Consider the following 25,331-nt stretch of genomic DNA (forward strand, 5'->3'; position numbering starts at 1 on the left):
GAGATATTTTATCTTTTAGTTTAACATTGAGCATGCTTCGCTCCATGCTATGTTGGCAGGTAGCAAGTCTACGCATATTTAATTTCGTCAATGACCATGTTTGACAGCCATAAGTCATGATTGGTAATATGCATGTATCGAATATTCTCCTCTTTGCACTAAGTGGTATTTGATTGTTTTTAAATATTTCTCTCAGTGACCAGTACCTTTTCCACGCTTGCTGTATTCTACTGTTTGTTTCCTTAGTTGCCAGGTCTCTTGGCGATATTATTTGTCCGAGATAAGTATATTCGTCAACATAATGTATTGTGGTGCCCTTGACTATAATAGGGACTTTATCTTGATTCGTCATTACTTTTGTCTTTTTTGCATTCATAGAAAGTCCGACTCTTTCACTTTCGTCAACTAGCTCTTCAAGCATCTTTCGCATGGTTTGTGGGTCTTCGGATATTAGCACTAGATCGTCGGCGAATCTTAGGTGGTTTAGTTTCATGCCGTTAACAGTCAATCCATAATTTCGCCAATCGAGACGTCTAAATATGGATTCAAGAACTGCCGAAAACAGTTTTGGCGAAAGTGGATCTCCTTGCCTGACACCTCTTTTTATGGGAAAATGATCTCCTACCCTTTCGGTTCGAATATTTGCTGCCATGTTCTTGTATACGTTGCTTATAAGTCGTATATATTTAGTTTCGACGCCTTGTGCTGCTAACGCTTCCCATATGCATGTGTGTTGAAGAGAGTCGAATGCTTTATTGTAATCCACAAATGCTAAATAGTATTTGATCCCATATTCATTACATTTTTCTATGACTAGCTTTATGGTATGAATGTGATCGATCGTAGAGAAATCGCTGCGAAATCCTGCTTGCTCTCTGGGTTGATTTTCATCCAATGTCTTTGTTAAGCGATTCAGCAGTACTTTAGAAAATATTTTGTATATGTTGGACATCAAACTAATTGGTCTATAATTGGCTATATCATCTTTATTACCTTTTTTATGTAGTAGTATTATTGTTGACTTCTTCCATTGGATTGGTATATATTCAGTGTACATAATTTCGTTAAATAGGTGGGTTAGAACATTTAATATTGTATCAGAAGTTCCTATTAGCAGTTCGTTTGATATGTAGTCTGCACCCGGTGCTTTACCCATTTTTTGTGTTTTTATAGCCTTATCCACTTCTTCTTTTAGTATGTTAGGGACTTCATCATTATTATAAATTTGTCTTTCCGTATTTTGACATACTTCATCCGGTATTTTTCCGTCGCTGTATAACTGACGATAATATTCTGTCGCAACCTCTAATATTTCATTCCTGTTTGTTTTGCTTTTCTTGTCTTTATGGTGTGTCAATCTGTCTATCCAGTGTTTACTTTCCCTTAACTGATCCAACGCTTTATTAACTCCACCTGTTTTTTCTATGTAGTAATTTATTGTACTGTTTCTGCTGTTATGTCTATGTTTTCTAATTTGTCGGTTAATTTCTTTACTTAATTTTGTTATCTTTTCTTGGTTGCTTTTTCGGTCTACGTAAAGGCACTTCCTTTGAGCTATTAGGTTTCTCGCTTCTGGACCGATTTTATCTTTTTGAACATTGTTTATTGTACATTTATTATTGACTTCCTTTAGTTCCTTTTCGAGTATGTCGTATTTCTGTTGAACATCGGTAATATTCTTTACTGTTTCTAAATTTAATTCTAACTGTTTTAAAATATCTTCTTTAATTGGCAAGGTTATTGGTCTTCTGTTGTTATAATGGATGTTTCTGCGTGTTTTTGGTTTTAATAAGGAAACTTGCCCTCGAAGCATTCTGTGATCTGTATTATAGTTCAGTTGGTTTATAACGTCAATGTTGGTAAATATTTTTGGTTTGTTCGTGAGAATGTAATCTATTTCGTTTCTTGTTCTACCATCCGGCGATGTCCACGTCCACTTTCTGCTGTGTTTTCTTTTGAAATAAGTATTCATAATATGGAGGTTGTTTTCTAATGCGAAATTTATTAGTCTTTGTCCGTTGTCATTCCTCTTCCCATTTGAGTGTGGTCCTAGGACGTTATCTTCGTCCTTACTCCTCTTTCCTACTTGACTATTAAAGTCTCCCATTATAATGACGGTTTTGTTTACGGTGGACATAATTTGATTAAGATCTTTGTAAAATTCATCCTTTACGTTTTTCTGGCTAACCTCGGTTGGGGCATATATTTGTACTATTGAAGCCGGGTGTTTATAACCAGGAAGCTTTAAATTTAAAATGGCAATTCTATCTGATATGCCTTGGAACTCAATTATATTGTTTTTTAAGTATTTCTTAACTAAAAACCCTACTCCATAGATGCCAGTCTTTTTGTTAATATGATATAATATATACTTATCCCGTTCTTCAGTTTTTTCATTCTGTCTTCTCACGTCACATAAACCTATTATGTCCCAATTTATTGTTTCTAATGCTAGTTCTAATTCTAATAAGGATTCTTGCGATTTCATCGATCTTGTGTTAAGAGTAGCTATGTTGAATTTCTGTCTAAGTTTTTGTTTTGTATTTTCTTGATGTCCGTTTTTTAGTACATTGGTAGGATTTCTTGATTTAAGCTTTTGGGGGTATTGGTCTATCTCCCCTCGGTGACCAGCCGTATTGGGGATTTGTTTAGGATTAGTTATAGTTGCACATATTTTGGTTGCTGTTCTCTCCTGTCCGGTATCATATAATAGCTATGCTTTAGGTTGTTGCGCACTTTTCTCTGTCAAAGAATGTGATCTGGATCGCATGTAAGCAAATGCATCTACTTTATGTAACTTAGGTGGAGCTATAATGTTTTTCGCCACGTCGGTGGGACGCGTTGGCGTTAAAATATTCGCAGGCGATAACGACGAATCTCTTTTTCTCTTTCCTACATCTCTCGTCTCTTTTATTATAACTTTATTATTCTTAATGTAGGCTTCGTTTCCTTTTTCTCTTTCTAATTTTAATTGTTGTTGTAGATTTTTTCGGAGTGCTATAGTTTCTTTCGATAAGTCTTCTGTTATGTAAATATTTTCTGGCATTTTGGTTTTGTTTTTAAGTATTTCTATTTTCTTTTGGTTTGAAGTAAATGCAATAAGTATGGGCCTTGTTTTTCCTTCTTCTTTCCGTCCTAATCTATGAAATTTACTTATTTCAAATTTTTCAACATTAATATTTGTTTTACTGAACGAATAATAAAGCTAAAATATAGTGTGGGAGTTATTTCATAGAAAATGAATTAATCAATGTTCTATGATCGCATATAAAATCAAACCTTTACGACTTGATTTGGGTTAGGATGATCGTAAAATTAGTCTTCCGTCTCGATACTTTTATTTATTTGCGTTCGCAGTTACATCACCGCCGATGCCGGAGACCGCTTCGGCTGAATATCGGTCACGCCTGTAGTCCAAATATATCGATGTACATACGTTAGTACATAGAATTACATACATACAAAAAAAAACAAAATTATATTAATTAACAAAAGTATTGATCTTTGACATTCTCGTAGTATACTGATAAAACAGTGCAAGCAAAAAATCCTTAGTAGATATTTAGGGCACAAACTTTCTCTGACGTTTTTAGATCATCCAACCAAAGTTTCATCAAAATCTATTAAGTCTAATTAGATGCACAGTTTGTGTCCCACAAACAACAAATATCTTGATATAACGCCTTATTTATTTTTTATATCCGTTTATTGTCTGCTCGGATTCTGACTACAGCTATTAGTTATCGGCATGGAAGGCAAGATTTTGTCTTCGATGTGGAGGAATTAAGAAGCAAGACTCCCAAATATGCTCTTGTATATAAGTGTTACTATGTATCGTCATTAGCAATAGAATTTCTTGAGAATATAGAATTCTCCAGAGTCAGTAATTGTCTGTGGCCACTAGATCTGAACTATCCACTCGCGTCGAGCAGACTATTGAGTTCTGTGCAAAACATCAACCATTTATTACATCGTCGTATCGACTTCATTTTTGTAGAGGGGCTAGCGGCGCAGGTGGCGGGGCGGCAGGGCTTCGCGTCGCGTCTGCGCAGTATGCTCCCCCCTCATGTAACCTTAGTCAGTAGCGGTTAGTAACCACGGTCGAGTGCACGTATTTATTCAGAACTCGCTCAAAATGATGTCGTTATCTCAATTATGTATTCTCTGTTTTGAAAGCAACTTATATCTCAGAGAAGATATTGTCAATATAAGGTTAGGTGTGCAAGAAGTGAATAGAAATCGGCATTTAAAGGGTGCATTTCATGATTTATACGAAGATTACAGGAGAAATCCTGACAAATTTTATGAGTACACAAAAGTGAGCGTGAATACATTTGATTACATTTTGCAACACCTTGATGCGCATATAACACAACAAATCAGATCCAAAAGGGTTGTCACTAATCCAGAAAAATTGTTTCTCACTTTGAGGTAAGTGTAAATGAAATATGTATTTTTCAATACCTATACCAATAACAAAGTTATTAATATTATAAATGCGAAAGTTTAGATGGATGGATCGATATCTGTTATAAGCCATCTCTGAAATTTACCATAGATGTAGAACATAGCGTTCCGCGCGGATAGAGTCGCGGGCGATTGCTAGTATTAAATATGGTCTAGATTGTAAATAGATTAACAAAATTTTGAAATATGTTTCAGATACCTTGCACATGGACTATCTTTCAAGTCACTGTCGCACTCATATCGTCTTGGTCGAAGTACAGTTGGAAACATAATTTATCAAACACTAAACGTCATATGGAGAGCTTTAAGGCGTATTCATATGCCGTCTGTGAATCAAAGTATTTTTAAAAAGAAATCTGATGATTTTTTGATGAAATGGCAATTCCCCAACTGTATGGGAGCAATAGGTGTAAAGAATTTTCCTATAGTGAAGTCCCCAAATATTGGTGGCGAGAGAATGAATAACAAGTATTGTTCATTGGTACTTCAAGCTATCTCGGATGCTGACTATAAATTTACTGTTATCGAGGTTGTTGGAAGGGAATGTAAAAGAGACGGTAATATTTTTCATTTTTCTACAAGTCAATTTAAAAAGGTGCTAGAAAGGCAACAATACATTATACCTCCAGGTCAGAAGTTGCCTGGCTCCGATCTCACATTACCGCATGTTTTGGTGGGAAACGCAGGTTATCCACTAAAGACTTATTTAATGCGCCCTTATCCATCGTTGAAATTGGATAACGAAAGGAAAATCTTCAATGACAGATTATTTAGAGCCAGAGACACTATTGATGTCGCCTTCGGTGTTTTAACGAACAAATGGCATATTTTTAATAAATCTCTGGAAACAAATACAAAACATGCAGTGTTGATTATAAAAGCCACATGTCTGTTACATAATATTGTTATAGACAAAGACGGGAATAATGATAAAGACTACAAAAACTGTAATACTTTGTTATCAAATGCCAAAGACGAGAAAGTAAATAAATCGAAGCGGAATAGCCGATCTTCATTTCATGCAATCGCTATACGCGATAAGTACAAAAATTATTTCGTCAATAATCCAATAGAAACCTAAATCTTGTTAAATAATGATATACCTATACTATGTACCATGTGTTTATGTTAAGTTAACGATTGAAATAAAATTTACTATTATATTCAGGAAAACTAGAAGTTCTACATCTATAAATTGTTTTAATATTTAAAATCCTTGCTTATATAAAATGCGATGCAAATGATGCGTTTATCAATATCTCTGGGCGCAACAATTTTGCGGCACTTATAATTAATTGTCGGCACGTGGATGAATATCGCATAATTTTCAACAATTTATTACTGCTGTTACGGTTGCAAAATGTGTGCAAGTAAAATAAGTACACTCTATTCCAAGGATGACAAAGTAATGGCACAACACAATATTTTGGGCACGTCACTGATCACAAAATTCATTATCCACTGCGACAAAAAGTGTGTAGTGGGCATTATATTAGGAGCGAACGTGGGTGAACCCTAAGCTACAGAATGTTCCCAATTATTACTAAAGTCCAAAGTATTTGATAGTACTCGTACATCTGTGTCTCCATTAAACACTTATTTAGAGAAATAGTACGTTCATTAGTAAAGGTTCGCCATTCTAGCTCTATTCCAAGTTAATGATTTTCAATCGGCTAAAAAACAACACCGAAGATTGTACCAAATGTGCAATTATAGTTCAGAATAAACAAATGTTTTTAAAATTTGCCAATATAGTTGCATCATAATTATATTTACGGAGTTGACTCGATAGTAAGATATTGTCGATGAAGTCAGCTGGTACGAGGAAAACGATTACTGACACCGAAAAAGATTTTACGATGGATTTAACATTTAGTGTAAATAAATAATTATTTTATATTCTTGGAATTTCTAACCTAAAAAAAATAAGTTTTAACTGAAATTGTGCAATAAATGCATGGATGGTTTGTGTAAAATAAGGATCTGTACTTTAACCAAAATTTAATTCTTTAGTACCATATTATGAGTCTTGATAGATCATTACTACAGATTTGTTATTATAGTTGGCAAAAGGAAAAAGTTTACAGCTATACCTTTAATAGTTAAAAATAGGAAGGTTCAAAATAAGGTATAACCCTTTACTCATATTACTCGTTATAACTACTGCGTTGCTGACCTTATCCCACTCATGTAGGGTAATAAATAAAACAAACTCTGTAAACAAACAATAAATCACACGATAGCAAGTTGCGTACTTGTCCTTGATATGCCAGCCCTATAGAACGCAATTTGTAATCAGCATGAAACTTCTACAAAGATGTAAACAACTTGTACACCGACGTTAGGGCTGCCACCACTTTGAGATTAGTTTCGAAATATACGGGTTTGTATGGTGCATATTCGGACTACGGACCCAATCATTGCATATCTTTATCTGAAGATTAAGGGTGGACGTCGTATTCTTCCACCGTCGCGGTCTTATTATTCCGCAGCTAATGTTATTTCAAAGTTGGTAGCCCTTAAAGACATAGGCAAATAAATGTGGCGCCTTGTCTACTACTAAGAAAACAAGTTTGATTTCTTTATTTTAAACATCTATTTACAGTAAAACCCTTTGTTGATTTTTTAGAAGGCGGCAAACGAGCAACCCATCGCCTAATATAAGGCAGTCTGACACTTATGGACATCCGCAAAACCAGAGTTATTTTTCTTAAACCTATCTTACTAATAATATAAATGCGAACGTTTGGATGGATGGATGTTTGTTTGAAGGTACGTTCGGAACGGCTGCATATGTAGAGCATAGCCTGGAGGAACACATAGGCTACTAATTAAAGTTTTTATTTTAATTCTGCGCGGAAGGAGACGTATGCGACAGCTAGTATCCTATATGTCATAAAATACTTTATTACTGGTAAGAGCTAAGAATTTTTGGGATTGCAGTGGATTTGTATTGCACAAATACTTATAATTTGCCTTTTGTGTCTTTCAATGGACTCGTATAAAATTAAGAAATAGATGTGTTTTAAGATTAGCGACATAAATTGACTGATTTACCAAATAATTCAACATAACAGCATGTGAGGAAATGAGCAACCAGATCTGTTAATTTTAATTTATTGAATGTTTAAAATAAATGTTACAAAGAATTTAATGATGATTCAACGTACCTGCGCCCCACGCAACGCTGAAGTCATGCGAATACTTCGCTATTAGTGTGATTAGATTAAACAGAGCAATTCACACGAAGATGACTTTTGACCTATTCACGGTACTTTTTTAATTAAACACATTAAACTATTGTTACGTATGAAAAATTGTGTACACCGTAAATGTGGAGTTAAACGAAAATATTGTAAAAATGACAATTTTTTTTTTTGAAAAAGTAAGTGGGAATATGTTTTGCTTGAAAGTTTCAGCAATGGAAATCCACATTATAAAATCTAACCCTTGTTACCTTAACACTGTGATCACATTTAGCAGACTAACCGATGTTGCAATTTACGTAAGAGCAATAAAGGGGTCGTAGCCTTCCGGATTTCTCTCAATTGAGAAATAACCAAACGGTCGATGAGCCGGGCAATTGTGATATTAAGTTAAAAGTTAACATCCCCCGACACCACCAACACTTACCGACATAAACGCCGGATATAAAATGTCACATAAAACATGTCACACTGTATAACTGAAACGAGGGATTACTTCCACTTACTCATATTATTTAAAGAAAAACTCCCACCTCTTGTGGATGTGGGTTGCCTTTTCAAATATCAATCTGAGAAAACAAGGCAACAGTATGCTTTAATTAATACAATAACGGCTGAAATTTAACGGTACTAAAAAATCTTTTTAAACAGTACTACAACTAGTTACAAACATATAATTTTGTTGTGACAACGTACTTCTACCAAAGTAAGTAAAAGTACGCAGTAGCTCTTCGTCTAAAATGTAAATAACAGATTTCTGAATGTTCATTGACCCAACAGTGAAGTGTGGTTTGATGCTATTTTTTATCTAAAAAGTGTTCATTAAACAATCAGTAAATTTCCTCTAATGAAAGTAGAATATGATTACATATTTTGTATTGGTACGTGAAGTTATACCGCATTGCGCATAAGTAATGGTGCGTTGCAAACACTTTACTATTGACATACTATCAGTTCAACACATGACTAAGCTTAAATTTTTAGTTCATTCGACTATCAATAGATGTCGCTTGTGCGTAATACTACGCTCTATTCTAGACTAAAATGCATGTGTTCTAAAGTAAGCCATTCTAAAGTTACGTGGTCACAAACATTTATCCATCCAAATATACAAATTTCTAATATTAGTAAGATAATGTATGAAATTTACACTGAGAAAATACAGTCTATAGTACTAGAAGTAAACTTAATATTTAAAAATTTCAGAATGCTATCTCGAGCATTCTTGAAAAGGCTACTGTAGCATACAAGAATAGGCACAGAGAAATAACTGAAAGTTGAATTGTGCCCGGTAAGCTCGCAAATTCTTTCTCGGTCGACGCATTACCGCAGCATTAGTTTGTTACAAAGAAAAAAAGAAAAATTAGTAGTATTAGTATAGTCCTAATAAAGCAAACAATGCGATAATAATACGATATTTTTATAGAATAATAAATTTGTTAGTTATTGAAATTATTTCTGTGGGTACGCCTAGGAAGATGGGTGAATTGCACAAAAGGTGACAGGACAGGAGGACGAGAATCGGTTTCGTTCGCCCCAAATGAGTGGGATAAGGACGGCGAGATGATGATGGTTAGTGAACCCTTCAGGTGACAATTTGTTGATACTCAATCCTAAGTGGGAAGCGAATTTAATTTTTCATGCATATAAATATCAATGAAAAGCACTATATTTTCCGAACAAGCGCGTTGTTTTTTTAACACTGAATTGGTACAGCTCTTGCGTGAATTGTATACGCTTTGGTAGACTTGTTAACTTAACTTAACACAACAGGAAAATGTAAGTATTATACCTTACCTATTCTATCTTAAAATGGGAACTACAAATGATAAAATTCATACAATAAGATTTTCATTCTCTTTACTAATTAAATCTTAGCTTTACACGATACCTAAATCAAGTTATATTAGTAACGTGATCACAAACTGTTAGTTTGTGTCCGTTGTCGAAAAATTTGACAAAACCAACATTTTTTACCACAAGTGTTTCTTCAGTCAAATTTGGTTGAGTTTGTCTCTGGTTTTCACACAACACTGTAACTAAGAGTAAATTAATATATTTAGACGGAACAAAAGGGAAAAGCTTAATTTTTCAACCCTACTGGCGCTATTTATACCCTGTAGCGTAGCGAACCTACTTTCCCCAGTAAACAGGTTGTCAGTGAAGCCTGCATACATCCGATTAGCGAGATAAAGCCTCGCCGGTATTCAATGCGTATACTTTGCTTAGGTACTATTACTTAGTCCTTTCACTTTGTTCCGCTTATTCGTTGATTACAAAGTTTATAGCTTCTATAGAGATTATTTAACTTGATTAAGAACTTAAGATTATTTTACGAATAATTATTTTAACAAAAGTAGAATAGAGAAGAAACATTATTATTTTCGTAAGAAGTTGTTACATATCGGAAAATGTTTAGAATTTATGGTTTTCCATATTTTTCAAAATAAGAAGAGCTGTATTTATAAAACCTGTATATTATTTTTTTGGCATATTAAATTCAGCTTAATATTACAAGTCAAATGGAAATTTCGTCTGATGAGTGCGTGTCGGAGGCCTAATTTTAGTCTCCTTTCCTTACCATTCATATCTTATAAGGAGTAGATGGGGAAGGATTTGGCAGAGAAGAGGATGCATAGGAAGAGAAAATATCATCTTCTGTGCGTACCCTCCTCCATCGATTAAAAGTAGGCAGCGCATCTGTAATTGCGGTTGTCTATGGATGTATTTTAGCGAATTCAGGTGACCGCTTGCTTCTTTGAAACCATGTATATGATAAAAAAATATTAACAGGTTTGTAACCTTTTGCAACGATTGTCGTGAAATGTCAGTGCAGTAACTATATCTGTTTTAATGTCACTTAATTTTACTTAAATCTTTACAAAATTAGTTTTAAACCCCTACCCGTTAGAGTTATCTTACTTTAAAATTCTATATTTGCTAATGTCATCGTCATTTATTTGTCATCTGTCGTGTGAATTCGCGTTTCTCAAGTACACGGAAAGTAAAACGGAAGTCATTAACTTTAGAAAAAAATAAACGTTCAATAATGGTGAGAATTGTGTATACAGAATACGTCATGAGTTAATTACGTTGTATTACTTCTATAGCTTATTTCAATGGCATTATAGGCAGTAAATACTTTTTTTTAAAAACCATTCCAACTAAGTTCTAGACTTGTTCTAGAAAATGTTTCATGGCAATAGCCGAATGACAGGATTTGAACAAATGACCACAAGATGCGACTCTAACTCTTGTAACTATTAAACGACATCTCTAGGTAGAATGGCATCCTCACCTTAGTCTTTTAACCGTTAGATGGCGGTACTCATAAAGGTTTCATCTCTGATACAAGCAGAATCATTGATACGCAATTCATCTGAAAAACTAGACGTAGGTCAGAAAACTGTTGGTAAGATTCTATGAAACATTTTCATTGGCAGGTATAGATGTTTTTCCACGCGTTCGGTTTACAGTTAGGTGAGAGAACTGATGTGTGGGAACTTGTGGAAATATTTATTAATCGTTTAATAGAACATGCCTTTATTGATGCGGATGTTTTCATATCTTAACTGGGACATAACTCTTTTTTGTTTCATAAAATACGTTAGTTTGAGCAACTTACGTAAATTAGAAGATTTAATTTATTTAATATTATCATCCAAATTATTTATTATGAAATGTATAAATTATATTTATTTAGTATGAAATGTATTTAATAAATTGATTAAACACACACATAGCAAAACCGTAAACAGAGACTTGGACGAACGTAAACACGGAGTGGTCGCAACTCAAATAACATAATTGACAAATTATGAGCGTGACGCGCGTGACACCGACAGTATGACATAATTTTCCTTGACACGCGATATGTCAGACAGGGTTGGATTATAAGTAAAATTTACAACGGATTAGCAAATACGAATACGTGGTATTGATATTGATTGACATTTATTACATGAACGAATTAATGAAAATTGTAGAGGATGTTTGAATTTACTGAAAATCATTGAGGCAGACCTTAATAGTAGGTAAATTATAGTGTGTTGAAAAGTTTAAAAGTAGACTTATTGAATAATTATTAAATCACTTAAAAAAATGGTAAATTTGATCTTGGAAAATTTGGAAAGTTCGATCTTGAATCTATATAGATTGTAAAGCCCTTACACCACCTCTATTACCAACTATTAAATAAACATACCTATAGGTTAATTCTACTGATAGATTCTTATTGTTACACGCCTCATTACCGCCCTTAAAGAAAGTAATCTGCATTTTGACTAAGCTAGCAAGTATTAACATAATCTTTTAAAGGCAAATTTGAAAACGCAGCCCTGGATAGCATCCCACGTAAATTTTCCTTTTGTATTAACGCCCCAGAACGCCTCATTCCCGAATGCATTCAAATGCATTGTGCTTGCTGAGCTGCGACCAATTTTAAATTCAAATGAAGTCTGTTGCTATGGAAATTAATTATGAGAATCGCATAATACAGAGATAAATATATCTAATTGCTTAATTTATAGAGTACTTTTACCCGCGACTCCGTCCGCGCGGAATAAAAAAAAGTGCACACAATATAAAAAAGTCCCATGTCCGTCTCCTAGTTCTAAGCTACCTCCCCATCAATTTTCAGCTAAATCAGTTCGACCGATCTTGAGTTATAAATAGTGTAACTAACACGACTTTCTTTTACATATATAGATAGATAGATGACATAACAAATAGAAATTTGAAGAAATTTTTTTTTAAAATATAGTTGTGAAAATCTACTAGTATTCACACAGTTAAATGAGCCTGAAAGTTTAAGATTTCGTCAAGCTTTTGCACGGCATGATGATTATAATAGACTTAACAAAACATCTACATATGAATAATATAACCGTGGATTTTCATTGTCAAAATGCTTGTATAAAAACATCAAATTAATAATCATCTCTTTTTTAGAAAAATACGTAGATCTAAATATATTTTGTACGGATTTTTCGCCACAAAATAACAATTTAAATTACGAAGCTTGACTACAGGAAAGGTAAAAAAAAGCATTAAAAATCTTGTGAAACGGATGCCATGGGGCATTGTTTCGTTTCTACATGGCTGGCTTGGCGGTGACGTCATCAACACTCCGAATGAGAACCACACTCGTCTAAACATAAAGCTTCCATGTGTTTTCCACGTGTTATTGTTTCACACATTTTCGTTCGCGCATTGTATAAAATCTTCAAAACATTTACTTGTTACTTAGCTGTTATTAATTAATAATAGTTAACTTTATTCAAAACTTAACTATATTAAAACACGACACAACAATTTGTTACCTAGTTCAAAATCAATCTTAATTCGTTTGCTTGTGTTCATTAGTTTTATCGGTCCTGTTGGATTAATTTTGACGGTTCTTTTTTTAAGTTACTTTAAGAATGAAAGAAGATTAACAAAGGATATTTTATGAAGCAAAAGTGAATGGCAGCGTCGTTCTAATTCGTCCCATACTTATACAGTACAGATTGATGAAATGCCCAAGATAGGCGGTATTAAGAGCCACCCAAAAGCCACCTGCATATATGCGTAGATGCTGTAGATTCTATACCAAAACTTCTAGGTGTATCTTTTTTAGGTTACTTATTTGTGTACCGTTCAATACTGGCAATAAGTAATGTAAGATGTTGTGTCCCATTTCTAAAATTAATCGATTTATAACAACGCCCACGTTAATAAACAACGCCTATATTAAGCATCGTATTCAATGGTGAAAGTCTTACTACCTTATAATAAAAGGCATACATTTTACAATTTAAAATAATCACAAACAATACAGACTTTCTACTTAAATTTTATTATATCGATACTGATTAATTAAACATAGGGCGTGATTATTAGTCCCTACAAATAATTCTAGGAAAGTACTAGTTCTAGAAAATTCGAACAAGTACTTCTAGTAGATCTGACTAAAAAAGTTCATTTAGATGAGTTCTAAATCTAAATCTAATTAACGACTTTAGCTAAAACAATATTTTTGTAGAAAGTATACAATTTAAAGATAATTATATACATGTCAGTCTAAATCTCAGACACGAATAAACCAATTTTCTCAAACAAGCAGTAACTTCCGCAAAAGTATAGGTCGTTAACCTTTTTAAAGATATAGGACAAAGAACACGTGCTACAGATTCGTGCCACGCAATATAACAAGCGGACTTACAAACAAAAAATAAAGACACAAGACATCTGTTTACAACAATAACAGTGTAACAAAGAAGTGTGAATAGTGGGTCAGTAGACAAGATTGTAATCAACTCCAGTTTGAATGTAAACAACAAATATAAATGGAAATTAAGCTCGGCGAAACAGAAAACGCTTTAAAGTTTTTTTTTTTGTTGTCACGGGGAATGCGTTTACGCACTTCGCCGTCATGTCAGTGCTGCGGGGGCAGCAGGGACGGTTCCGTGTGGGACTTCCGGCCTTATAAGGCCGGACTACCCACTAAACCCTGCGGTGTTCTCCTTCGCCTGACCGGACCGTGGCATCTACGTTAGTTTATCCACGGCCAAACGCTTTAATGTTATTGATGTTTCCATTCACAAAAAATAAAATTATTAAAAGCTTTAATTGACGTATTAATTGGATAACCCACAAAGTTAAATAACTTTACAAATAGGTCTTGAAAGATATCTGACTAATTGATTTATTTTAGTAAAAACCCCTACAGTTGTAATTTGTTCACTAAATTCTTGTACAACTTAAAAACACTACAATCACGATAAGCCTACGTTAATGCTTGGTACTAAATACACAATCGATTAAAGGGTTTACATTGCACCGGCTTCAGCAAATTGGTGTTCAGTTACCGGAAGGAAGACTTACATTTAATTACACGCTTTAAACGAATAAAACATATGACACCGTCCCCTATACGTCTGATTATTTTTACGATTACATTACAACAAATTATAGGTACATTTATAATGTTCTTTTGGGAGAACTTATTACTTGTAATAATTAATCAAAAAACCGGGAATTCGCGTCATTTTTCCTGTTAGATATTGGTTGGCAATTATACTGTAATCTAATTTGACCACAATTAAATTTAAATTGCATTAAATTAAATTATTATTAATTAAATAAATTAAATTATTTTTTATTTGTAACTAGAGACTGTATCATGAAAATTAAAAAGTTTTAAATAAAATACATCAAATTAGAGGCGGGATCAATTAACGCTAAACCATGTTAAGCTCGTAGCGCTAGCTAGCCTTTGATAAATACTTAAGCCACAATTTATTACGGTAGGCACGTGTAACGGAATTTTTATCAAAGAACATATTTACGTTAAAAGGTTAGAGGTAAAAATATACGAAGCAAAGGTCTTTATTAATTAAATGATATCATAATTCCGAGTAAGAATTTTTTTTTTAAGTAAATAATAGATTAACTGTACAATTTCACTACCAACAGTTTTAACAAAGAAATGAAGTCGTCTCTTGTTTATTCTATTTGTTACTATATTTTCACACTAGCTGTCGCCCGCGACTCCGTCTACGTTGAATTAAGAAAAAAATAGTAATTAGTAGCCTACGTGTTCTTCCAAACTATTTTCTACATCTACGCCAAATATCATCGAGATCAGTTGAACCGTTCTACGGATACCTTCTAACAAACATCTATCCATCCATCCATCCTGTTTGCTTTGCATTTATAATATTAGAAAGATGGTTTTGTGCAAATGTTTCAAGTGAAAACTCAGGGATAACTAGACATAAAATATAAATGAATCACCAATCATTCCTGAGTGTTGTTTCAAGACTAAACATTCAAAACAAAAGCGATGACCGACTCACAATGTTCGTAATATTTAAACTTCAAATCGGAGTGGCTATAAAATTGAAATAAAACTACAAACCCCTTCAGTCTTATTGCTCAGAAATAGGGATGTCAAGTAACGTCAATTTTTGCAATGACTAAAAGCTAAAAGTGGAATTTGTAAACTAACTTTCTAATAGGTTTTTTGTCAAAATAAATTTCAAAGTTGTTAGCCATCAAAAATAAAAAAAATATGATGAAAAACAAGAAGTTAAAAATGCATTACCTAAGTTTAACCTTTGATTTCAAAAGCCCAAAAGATTTTCAAGCTATTAACATCGCGACTCACCTTTTATTTTTCGAAATACTAGAAAAATAATTAAAGAGTTAAAATTGACAACCCTAGAATGGATACAAATAAACATGTTACAATGATGGAACGAATGATTTACGGCAATGCATTTCATGTTAGTGTGAAAACTACTGTTAACAGGAGTGGCACTCAAAATGTATGAAGATAAAAGATGAGTGACAAGAAGCCGTGGGTTTTCACAGTCAAAACACTGGTAGAAAAACTTTGTAATCCCTTTCATTGTCTTTGAAAAAACAGAGACACTATAGCAGACAGTGTAAATACTAGACTACCTACCATTAACGAGTTTGCAGGAATGTGACAATTCTGATTGATCATCGTCACCACTTGTCAATCTTGTCAATTACCTGTAAATTAAAAAAAAAACATAATTAAAATACGATATTCAAAATCACGAGTCTCGTATATTACTTCACAAAGAATAAATGATATTTTAAACTTGAACGTGTTTTGGAGTAAGACGTAGTTGTGTGTAATACAAATCCAAAACATACTACACCCGTTACAATTTGTGAAGGGTTTCTTTTAATAATTGTACAAAGTACGTGTTTAAATGTAATGTATTAAAAATTTCAATAAACTATGGTTCAAAGTACATTACATATTAGAAGGTAGTTACTCTAACTGTCTGTATTATTAGTTTCTGTACGACGTCTATATTCTCGCAACTCTACACGACCTTTTAGGATAAAGATTATAGAAAGAAGTATACAGTATACGGAACACTTACAAAAAACATACAGCATATTATCTAGGTTAAAAAGGCTCTCTCGCTGCAGTCATATTAAATTGGCAACATAATTTTCAAACTGAAAGCGTCCATTAAGTAAATGTACCGGAGCAGGGGCGGCTACGAAGCCCATCAATATAGCCTGCGCTGACTTCTTGCCAGTTATGTGAGACTGATTAATGACGTTAGTAATATGGTTTTTGCACATACATCTTCTTGCTTATTATATAGTTTAAGATCACTATCATGTAGTAATTTGGTACTATTCTAACGAGCATAGAGTAGAAGAACTGAACAAAACCGTTTAAAAACATTATAAACATAAAAAATCGATCAAAAAATACTAGATTTTAGTATCAGTGGACATTTTCATGTTCTATGGAATTCTACTCAGGCACTCTGATATTTTTTTTTATTATCTTGGTATTTCACAGGTTCAAGATTGCCGCTTTTCTATCACTATTTACTTTTTCTTCTTAATTTTCAGTGAAATGAAACTGGCAGTCAAATTTTGAATTTAGAATAAAAGAAAGTAAATCGCAAATTTTAAATTTGGAATAAAAAAGTAAAGCGGACAGGATCATGGCAACCGTCTCGTGTGGCGCCTCGACAAACCGGTTTCTACAAAATTTCAAGTCGTCCACCTACACCAGACATTGACGCTAAATGCTTATAGCAAGTTCCGACATAAACGTTCGATCAATTACAGATATTACCTCTGTAATGACGTCATTAAACTTCAAAAATCTATTAATTTACTTCTTCCATTGTAGACTATTTCATTACAGTAGGTAACACAGAAGACTGTTTATAAAAATGATCATTGATAGCATTGACGTCCAATGTTGGTATAATCAAAGATAACGTCTAATTAATTTTATAAAAAAACATTCGTTTATATCACCAACGAGCTACCAATTCGTTTTGATGAGTCACAGAAACCGGTCGCAGGGCCGGGTATGCCCACGCAAGATGGTTTATGTTCAAAAGTAGATGTTTGTTGTCACATATTTTAACGATAAGTATAACTGTGTGATTAATTCTATTTTGAACTTGAATTTTGACACTTAAAACGCTTGAATTACGAATCCAATGGTTTTATGGACTAATTAATAAGATTAGTTTAAATTACGATGGAGACAAGCTACATGCCATTAATTAAATGAGTAACCAAGTTTGATGGAATATAAAAAAAATTAAGAAAAGAAAGTGTGAAATGAATGAACATTCTTTTCTTACGATATTAAACGAAAGGTACCTAAAATGGCAATTACTTAAGACAGTAAAGTAAAAAAAATATCTTGTGTAATCTTAATACAATTTAAGAAAATCGGAGTGTCTGTCTGTAATAGCGAGGAAAAAATATCTGACCAACATGATGTATATTTACGATGATTATAAAGAAAAAACGATTTTTTTAATTTTCGTCAGTCTGAAAGTCCACGTTTCTTCCGGGTAATCTCCGCGCAACAAAGTGGCAGGCAACCGCTAGTTTTGTTTTGCATAATAGCAATGCCTTCCGGGTGAATATTCCTTACTTTTGTCATAGTACAAATAAACCTTGACACAGTTATGTCAATTTAAGTTTATTAATGCAGTGAGTCAAATCGTAAAACTGGGATGCGTAGTACGCATGCTTAATGTCTATATTGAGCTGTGACTCGAATAGAGATCATTACGTAATAGTGACTTAAATTAGGGTATAACTACGGGGACATTTCTTGATAAATTTACATATTACTGTTTTTTCATACATATTTTTTAATAAGTTAGAACTGACCCGACACATACATTTTTTTATTAATATATCTAAAAGAAATTTCTCAGTACCTTCCAAAATTTTCTGTCAGAGTTTCAGATCAAAGGCATCGTTAAACTATCTATCCTGCAAGTCACGGCTCTATAATAAAGTAGATTTTCACTTGCAAATATTAAATGAAATTTTATGTTGTTAATGGTGCGATTTATAATGGCTTGTTCTACTACGTAAAACAAATTCAATATCCAAATTAAATAAAGAATACCTAGTATAAGATGATCGTCCTAGAATGTAAAAAAAAGATTGCCAATAATATAGCCTACATTCGCATGTGCGTTTTTTTATCGCACGTAAAATAATCGTTTAAATAGAACAAATGCATTTCAACATATGTTCTTACGGCAGCGCTTTAAAACGCGATGGTTTTTATCGCGCAATGTCAAATTTTGACAGCTCGGAGAACGGAATAAAAGTGATTTTAAAGCATACGTCGCTCGAGGACCGCTAACGTCTTTTTAACGCAGCATTAAAAAAGCGCCCTCGCGAATGATGGGTGAAGCTAGACATAAACAAAACGAGAAACAAGACTTACATCTTTTCCCTACACTACCAGTACTGAGCCTTACAATGGTAACATATACAACACAACAACCGTCAAGACAACAAGGAACTGTAGAGACAGCGTCAATCATTCTTTTGTTTCCATCTTGTAACACACGGCTATGGAGTACCATGACTAGGCATATTTGTCTATAAATATCCCCGTATGCATATGTCAGGGTACATCATTACTATGAGAAATACGTTTGTAATTTTTATCATGTATCATTTATGTATAAAGATTTACGATTCTAGCATTTGCCGTGACTTTGTCCGCGCAGTTAAAAAAAATATAGATTTCCAACAATGAAAGAATTTTTAAAATCGATCCGATAGTTGCGGAGCCGTACTTAATGCAAACAATCAAATATTTCCTTATATAATATTAGTATGGATTAGCTTTATTCCAGACAATGGTATCTCTGCAAAATTTTATCTAAATCCAGTTAGATGTTTTGAGGTTACTTGCTAACATTTATTCATCTAAACTTTTAAAACATAACGAAGAGTATAAACAGAATTTGAAATTGGCAGAGCTTCTATAATTATCCGAGCTTATCTGAAATTCTAAAAATAGAGACAGACAGTAAAGATGGACAAATCGAAAAGAACAAGATAAATAAGAGTCCAACGTAAATTTATCATGTTCTTAAAATATAAAGCTCTACGGACTTAAGCGAAACTGTTAATACGTAAGTGGCAACAATTATGTAAATACCTTTAAATTCTACATCCAACAATAATCGTAAACTTTACTGACCAGAACGTTCCCACAGAATTTTTTCAATACAGTTTTTTAAGAGATTTGGTATTATGATGCTAACAACCAATTTACTAAACCAATTAAGCTTCTTCTACAAAGAAATTTAAATTAGTACAGTATGTTTTTAATTTTACATATTAAAAAATGTATTTTCTTTGTATTATGCAACAGAACTATATAGCTACAGAAGGATAATATCCTGATATATAATATTAGCATGTTTGTTCTTGATAGACTTTAAAACTATTGAAACGATCATAATTAAATTTGACACCCGTGGGAAGTCAGTACGGGTCACTAGTATAAAAATTTAAAAGCTATTTGCATCAATTAAAAATAATCTGATTATATTTAACACCCAGCAGTCTATTATAAATTTATAAACCATGTCACACGATGAAATTCCAAGCTGCCATTGTACAGATGTCATTTCAAATTCTGACAGAAATGTCAGCCAAACGAGCTCAGTCAAGCCAGTCAAACATGAGTCGGATCTAAATGACAAGGTTTGAAAATGAAGAGAGTATTAATTTTAGACTGAAAATGATTATTTTACATTAACAAAATTGAGCATTAAAATTGTATGTCACACTCAGAATTCGTTTAAAAGTCAATAAGAACTCCATTGATGTAGATTACTCGTGCGAAATTTACACTTAGGGCTTCGTCAGAAGGAGTAAATAAAATCAGCAGTACGAGTATCTACGGGCAAATTGTAACGAACGTTTTATCATTCAGTTAAAAGAGTACAGAACATGGTTTAAAAAAAAAAAAGTTATAACGAATACCATAGCATTAAATGGGGAAGTAGACGAAACACGGTCGATGCGAAATTGTAAACAAGAAGTAAAAATGGAACGCTCGTCGAATGAACGGGTCAATGGATGTTGAAACCATTATCCCGTATGAACAAAATACACTAATAAAAAAACAAAAAGGTATATTGAGAGTAATTTAAAAAATAAAATGTTTTAAGAACTTTTATGTTCCTATCATGAAAAAAATTGGACTTGGAATATTAAAATATTAAGTATTTTACAAAGTAAAAAAAAGCTTTAAAATTAAACCTTTTGATATGCAACAGTCGTAACTACAGAAATCTCTCCAAGCAATAGGACATGTAATGTATTATTTCTTGTAGTGCAATGTACCTTTGTTATTAGTAAAACGTCAACAGAAGATTCAATTTACTGGTTTATGTAAATCATAAAGCACAATGACATATAGGTTAAAATCTATCTCTAAAATCTAGGAAAGAACATATATCAACATACTACATACAGGCATTCGTATGCTATCCGCGTGACTAACAACTTGCTTTGTGCTGGTAACTAGGACGAATTGTTTCATACATATTAAAACTAAGGAAAATCTTATTTTAAATATAAATATCTAGATAATACGATCTTGAAACAAACTCCCTTAAGACTATAACCGCTTTACTTGCATACTAAGTGGCAATAACTAGGCTCAGGACAATAGCCTCGATAAAAACCTATCCTTCTTCAACTTGAGTTAACAAATATTTTCATCCATACATTGTCATTGAAGAAACAGACACAACATACATTATCTTAATACAAATTTCACGGCAGTCGAAACCCACATTACAATGATCTATTTAGTTCGAAATTTTAAAACAACAATTAAAAAAATTACTTGCATACAAATAAGTTTCATTAATTCTAAAACCACTTTTATTATCATATAATATAAAATGTCTATCTTACTAATATTATAAATGCGAAAGTTTAGATGGATGAATGTATGTTTGATTGAAGTTATCTGCGGAACGGCTCAATGGCTACAGATGAAATTTGGAACAGATGTAGAACATAGTCTGGAAGAACACATATGCTACTTATTAAGTTTTTTTTTTTTAATTTCGAGCGGACGGAGTCACAGGTGACAGTATATGAAGGAAAATACGAGGTTAAATAGTGATATGAAGATAGCTATTTATATATTAAAACTGAGGCCATGTTCATTGTCAGTTACAATGTCCAATTTGTTATTTTCGTACATCGTAATTGGCAGTGTTGTTATTGTTTATCATTAATTAATAATAAACTTTAATTACCAAGAACTATAAGATACAAAACGTGAAGAAGTATGAAATCTTACTAATATTATAAATGCCAATGTTTACATGGATGGATGGATGTTTATTTGAAGCTATCTAGGAAACGGTTCAACGGATCTTGATGAAATTTGGCACAGATGTATAACATAGTCTGGAAGAACACATAGGCTTTTAAGTTTTTTTTTTAATTCCGCGCGGATGGAGTCTCGGGCAACAGCTACGTAGTTATATATAAATTCAATTGTAACATCAACTAAATTCAAATGACTTGAAAAACTAGTTAGTATTTGTTAATATTACGTTTATTAATCATTCCTATTTATAGAATTTCTTATGATCTGCATGTACAGTCACCGTCAATAATTAAAAATATTTCATTGAGTGATTTTACTTTAATCTTAAATCGCATATTCTACACAGATAAAATTTAAGTGTATATTTCCAATAGCTGTCGCCCGCGACTCTGTCCGCACGGAATAAAAAACGTAATATGTTTTCTTCCAAACTATGTTCTATATCTGCGCCAAATTTCATCAAGATCCGTTGAACCGTTCCGGAGATATATTCAAACAAACATCTATCCATCGAAAAATTCGCATTTATATTAGTAATTTATACAGTAAAATATAGTAACAGTTCAATGTATACATGCGATTTTTTTCTTTTATTATTATACACTTCTGGCTTTGACTGTACAAAGATCTTACGCTTTCTGTAAAATAAAATAATTTGCATACATCGTTAAAACAGGCGATGCGGGCGACCTTGTGTTTTCTACATGTTTGAATCATCATGTTAGTCTTTTCAGTGTTTAATTTAAGTATTTCAATTGTAAAAGAAATAAACACTACTTGTTGTTATTATTACGTAATATCACAGTGCACAAACAAACGTGTAAAAATGCAGAGTAGTAAATCCTACAACTAAAACGGCATAATATTTTTTTTTTACTTTTATACCAAGCAATGCTTGATGAATTTTAAATTTTCTGACATCGTTAGTAATTGCTAGTAAAGACTGTACTGTTATATAAATAAGGTATATTTTTGTATAATAGGAAGTTAAGTAAAGTTTTTCTGCTTGAAGCGGTAAATAGTCCAGTAGCAAAGTCTTTAGAGCAACGGTTACTACAATAAACATTTCCCTGGTGCATTATGTGCGACGAAAATGTTTGTTTTTTGGTTGTTACATAGTAAAAAGGTCTCGGAGTGGAATAAAGTTTCGCCGTCAAAATATACATCAATTTTTATATTAAACAATAATATAAAGTTTGATTCATTGTTAGAGAATATTTATGTGATCAAAACAATGTCTTTAGTTTTTTTATATCCAATTTATAAAACTCCTCTCATACTTGTGACAAGTAACTCGATAAAGTGAAGAATAAAAATAACAATGGATAAAATAAAGTTAATAAAGCTAGAGAATATGATATAACTATATTTAATTAAAAGCAAACAAAACTTGTAAACGACAGTGGGTCTAGCATGTATATTTGTGTCATCGCAAAATTTGTGCAGCGCCGCTATCGGGCGTAAGGTAGACCAAAAATATCACACTATTTTTTGACATAATTTTCGATGAAAATACGAAGGCGATTGACACAAGCATTCGTGCTGCACCCACTAGTTTAAATCGCCAGCGTATTCCCTTTAATTAATTTCAAACAGTTTTTGTACCTTAAAATAACGCGAAAGTAATTTGGGGTATTTTCTTTCAGATAACTTTCTAAAAAATACATTTGTATTTTATTCAACGATTCTTATAGTTTAGCCGCCACTGGATCCGTATTTCTATTTCAGTGTTTTTATAAAACTCAGACGAATATAATAAATGTCTAGAACTCTAGAACAATAGTATAGAAGCGACAGTTTAGAGTAATTGATGAAATTTGATTGTATTACACCCAGACAGGATGACCTCATTCGAACTTGAGACCACACGGGTCCCAAATAGGTTTTATTTCATACTCATAAACATTTGGCCGCATGCCAGATAGGGACAGAAAGTCAAATATATTTTTTTTTTTTGAAAACTGTCATCTATTACGAAATCTGTCTGTGTGTCTCTCACTCTCTGAAAATAACAAAGATAACAATACGTTTTCGTGCAGGTGTTTCTGCAGTGAAAACAATCTTAAGTACAACATCGTAATGAAAAGTCTGTTTATAAGAGCATTTAAAATGTTTCCGTTACATTACCCAAGCATATCCTTTGCAGTGATTTTAACTCTACCTTGCTGACTATACACAATAAATGGCAACTTTGTCCTTAAGCCATTGTAATATGGGATATTTTGGCTCTTTTACGGCTCGTTACATTTCTTAACGCCAGTTGTGAATAGTCTGGGAGCACGTAAATGCAACGGGCCAGAGCTATAAGCAGCTACCGGAAGCATTGACGGCCAAACGCCTCGATGAACATGTTTAGTGAGGAAATGGTTGTACAAATATATTGTTCTTGCACATTGTCTCGTAGGGATCTTTACAGTATTATCCCTTCTCACTGTGCTTTTGCTTGGCTCTACAGTTAAAAAATATTGTAATAAAAACTACTAAATTAAACTGGTTTATCTTTCGCTAATACGATTATAAGAATTGCCATTCTCATATATTAACTGTGCCGGGAGGTGTTGAATTTGGCAGATAAGGGGACGCATAAAAAGGGGAAATATTCTGTTTCTGTACGTCCCGTTCTCTGTCGATTAAAGATACTCAACATATCTGCTAATGCGGATATCTATGGGCTACACGGATATTTTGGCGAATTTAAGCGGCACCTTTTTCGTTTACTACCAAAAAAGAACAAATATCTCGATCTATTTCATCTACAAAGGGCATAAATTTTACAAAATAATGTCCAATTGAATAACTAACGTAAAATTTGTACTAACAATACTACACCGTGATAAATATCCAACCAAATAACAATGGCTTACAAAATCACAACGTAATAATAATTTGGATTGCATATTACATAGAGGGGCTCTGATGTTATAATAGATGAATGCAAAAAACCAAACTATAGGAGCACAAAACCATAGAGCAGCTGTTAATAATTTCTCTAGCACAACAATGCATAGATAATAATAATTCTGTACTAAGCAATTAAAACCGTGGTTCAAATCGATTTAGTATTTTTTTACTTTTAATGCAGTTTTATTGTACAAACTTATGTAAACTAACAGTATATTGTTATACATTAGTACCTATCGGTAGTGGAAACCCAAGCTAAAATAAACAAAATTGTTTTTGATAATTTGCAACTGTTAACTTAACTTGTTTATTGTTTTACTTTTGCTTGTTTTGAGAATCCGTTATATCAAATGTTGTTTGCTAAAACAATTATAGTTAATAACTATATTTGTACCATTTCAGTTTACATTTGAATATCGTATTGTAAATAATTTGGATTCAAATGTATGGAAGAGAATATACATTAGTAAAAAATATCTCCTTTTGTAACAGTTAAAAGTGTCCGTTACTTATTTAATTTGTTATTCACGTCTTGTACACATAACGTTGTTGCTTTTCACTTGACTACATTGTCA

General features: G+C 32.8%; 2 protein-coding genes across 4 annotated transcripts in view; one reads left to right on the top strand and one right to left on the bottom strand.

The window, feature by feature from the left end:
• The window catches only part of LOC106707539 (ankyrin-3), a 116,260-nt gene that overhangs the window by 79,926 nt on the left and 11,003 nt on the right, over nucleotides 1–25,331 (bottom strand). The window lies entirely within an intron of this gene.
• LOC106716782 (protein ALP1-like) lies at nucleotides 4,084–5,653 on the top strand. Its single transcript, XM_014510384.2, has 2 exons — nucleotides 4,084–4,431; nucleotides 4,663–5,653. The coding sequence occupies exons 1-2, from the start codon at nucleotides 4,136–4,138 to the stop codon at nucleotides 5,546–5,548; spliced, it is 1,182 nt and encodes a 393-aa protein (XP_014365870.2). The 5' UTR covers nucleotides 4,084–4,135; the 3' UTR covers nucleotides 5,549–5,653.

Source organism: Papilio machaon, chromosome 23, assembly GCF_912999745.1.
Source record: "Papilio machaon chromosome 23, ilPapMach1.1, whole genome shotgun sequence".
Lineage (NCBI taxonomy): Eukaryota > Metazoa > Arthropoda > Insecta > Lepidoptera > Papilionidae > Papilio > Papilio machaon.

Excerpts from the sequence above, each read along its gene's own strand:
- LOC106716782 (XM_014510384.2), top strand. The coding sequence starts at position 4,136 with ATGATGTCGTTATCTCAATTATGTATTCTCTGTTTTGAAAGCAACTTA. Across the intron at positions 4,432-4,662 it reads AAATTGTTTCTCACTTTGAG|ATACCTTGCACATGGACTAT; the intron begins GTAAGTGTAAAT and ends AATATGTTTCAG.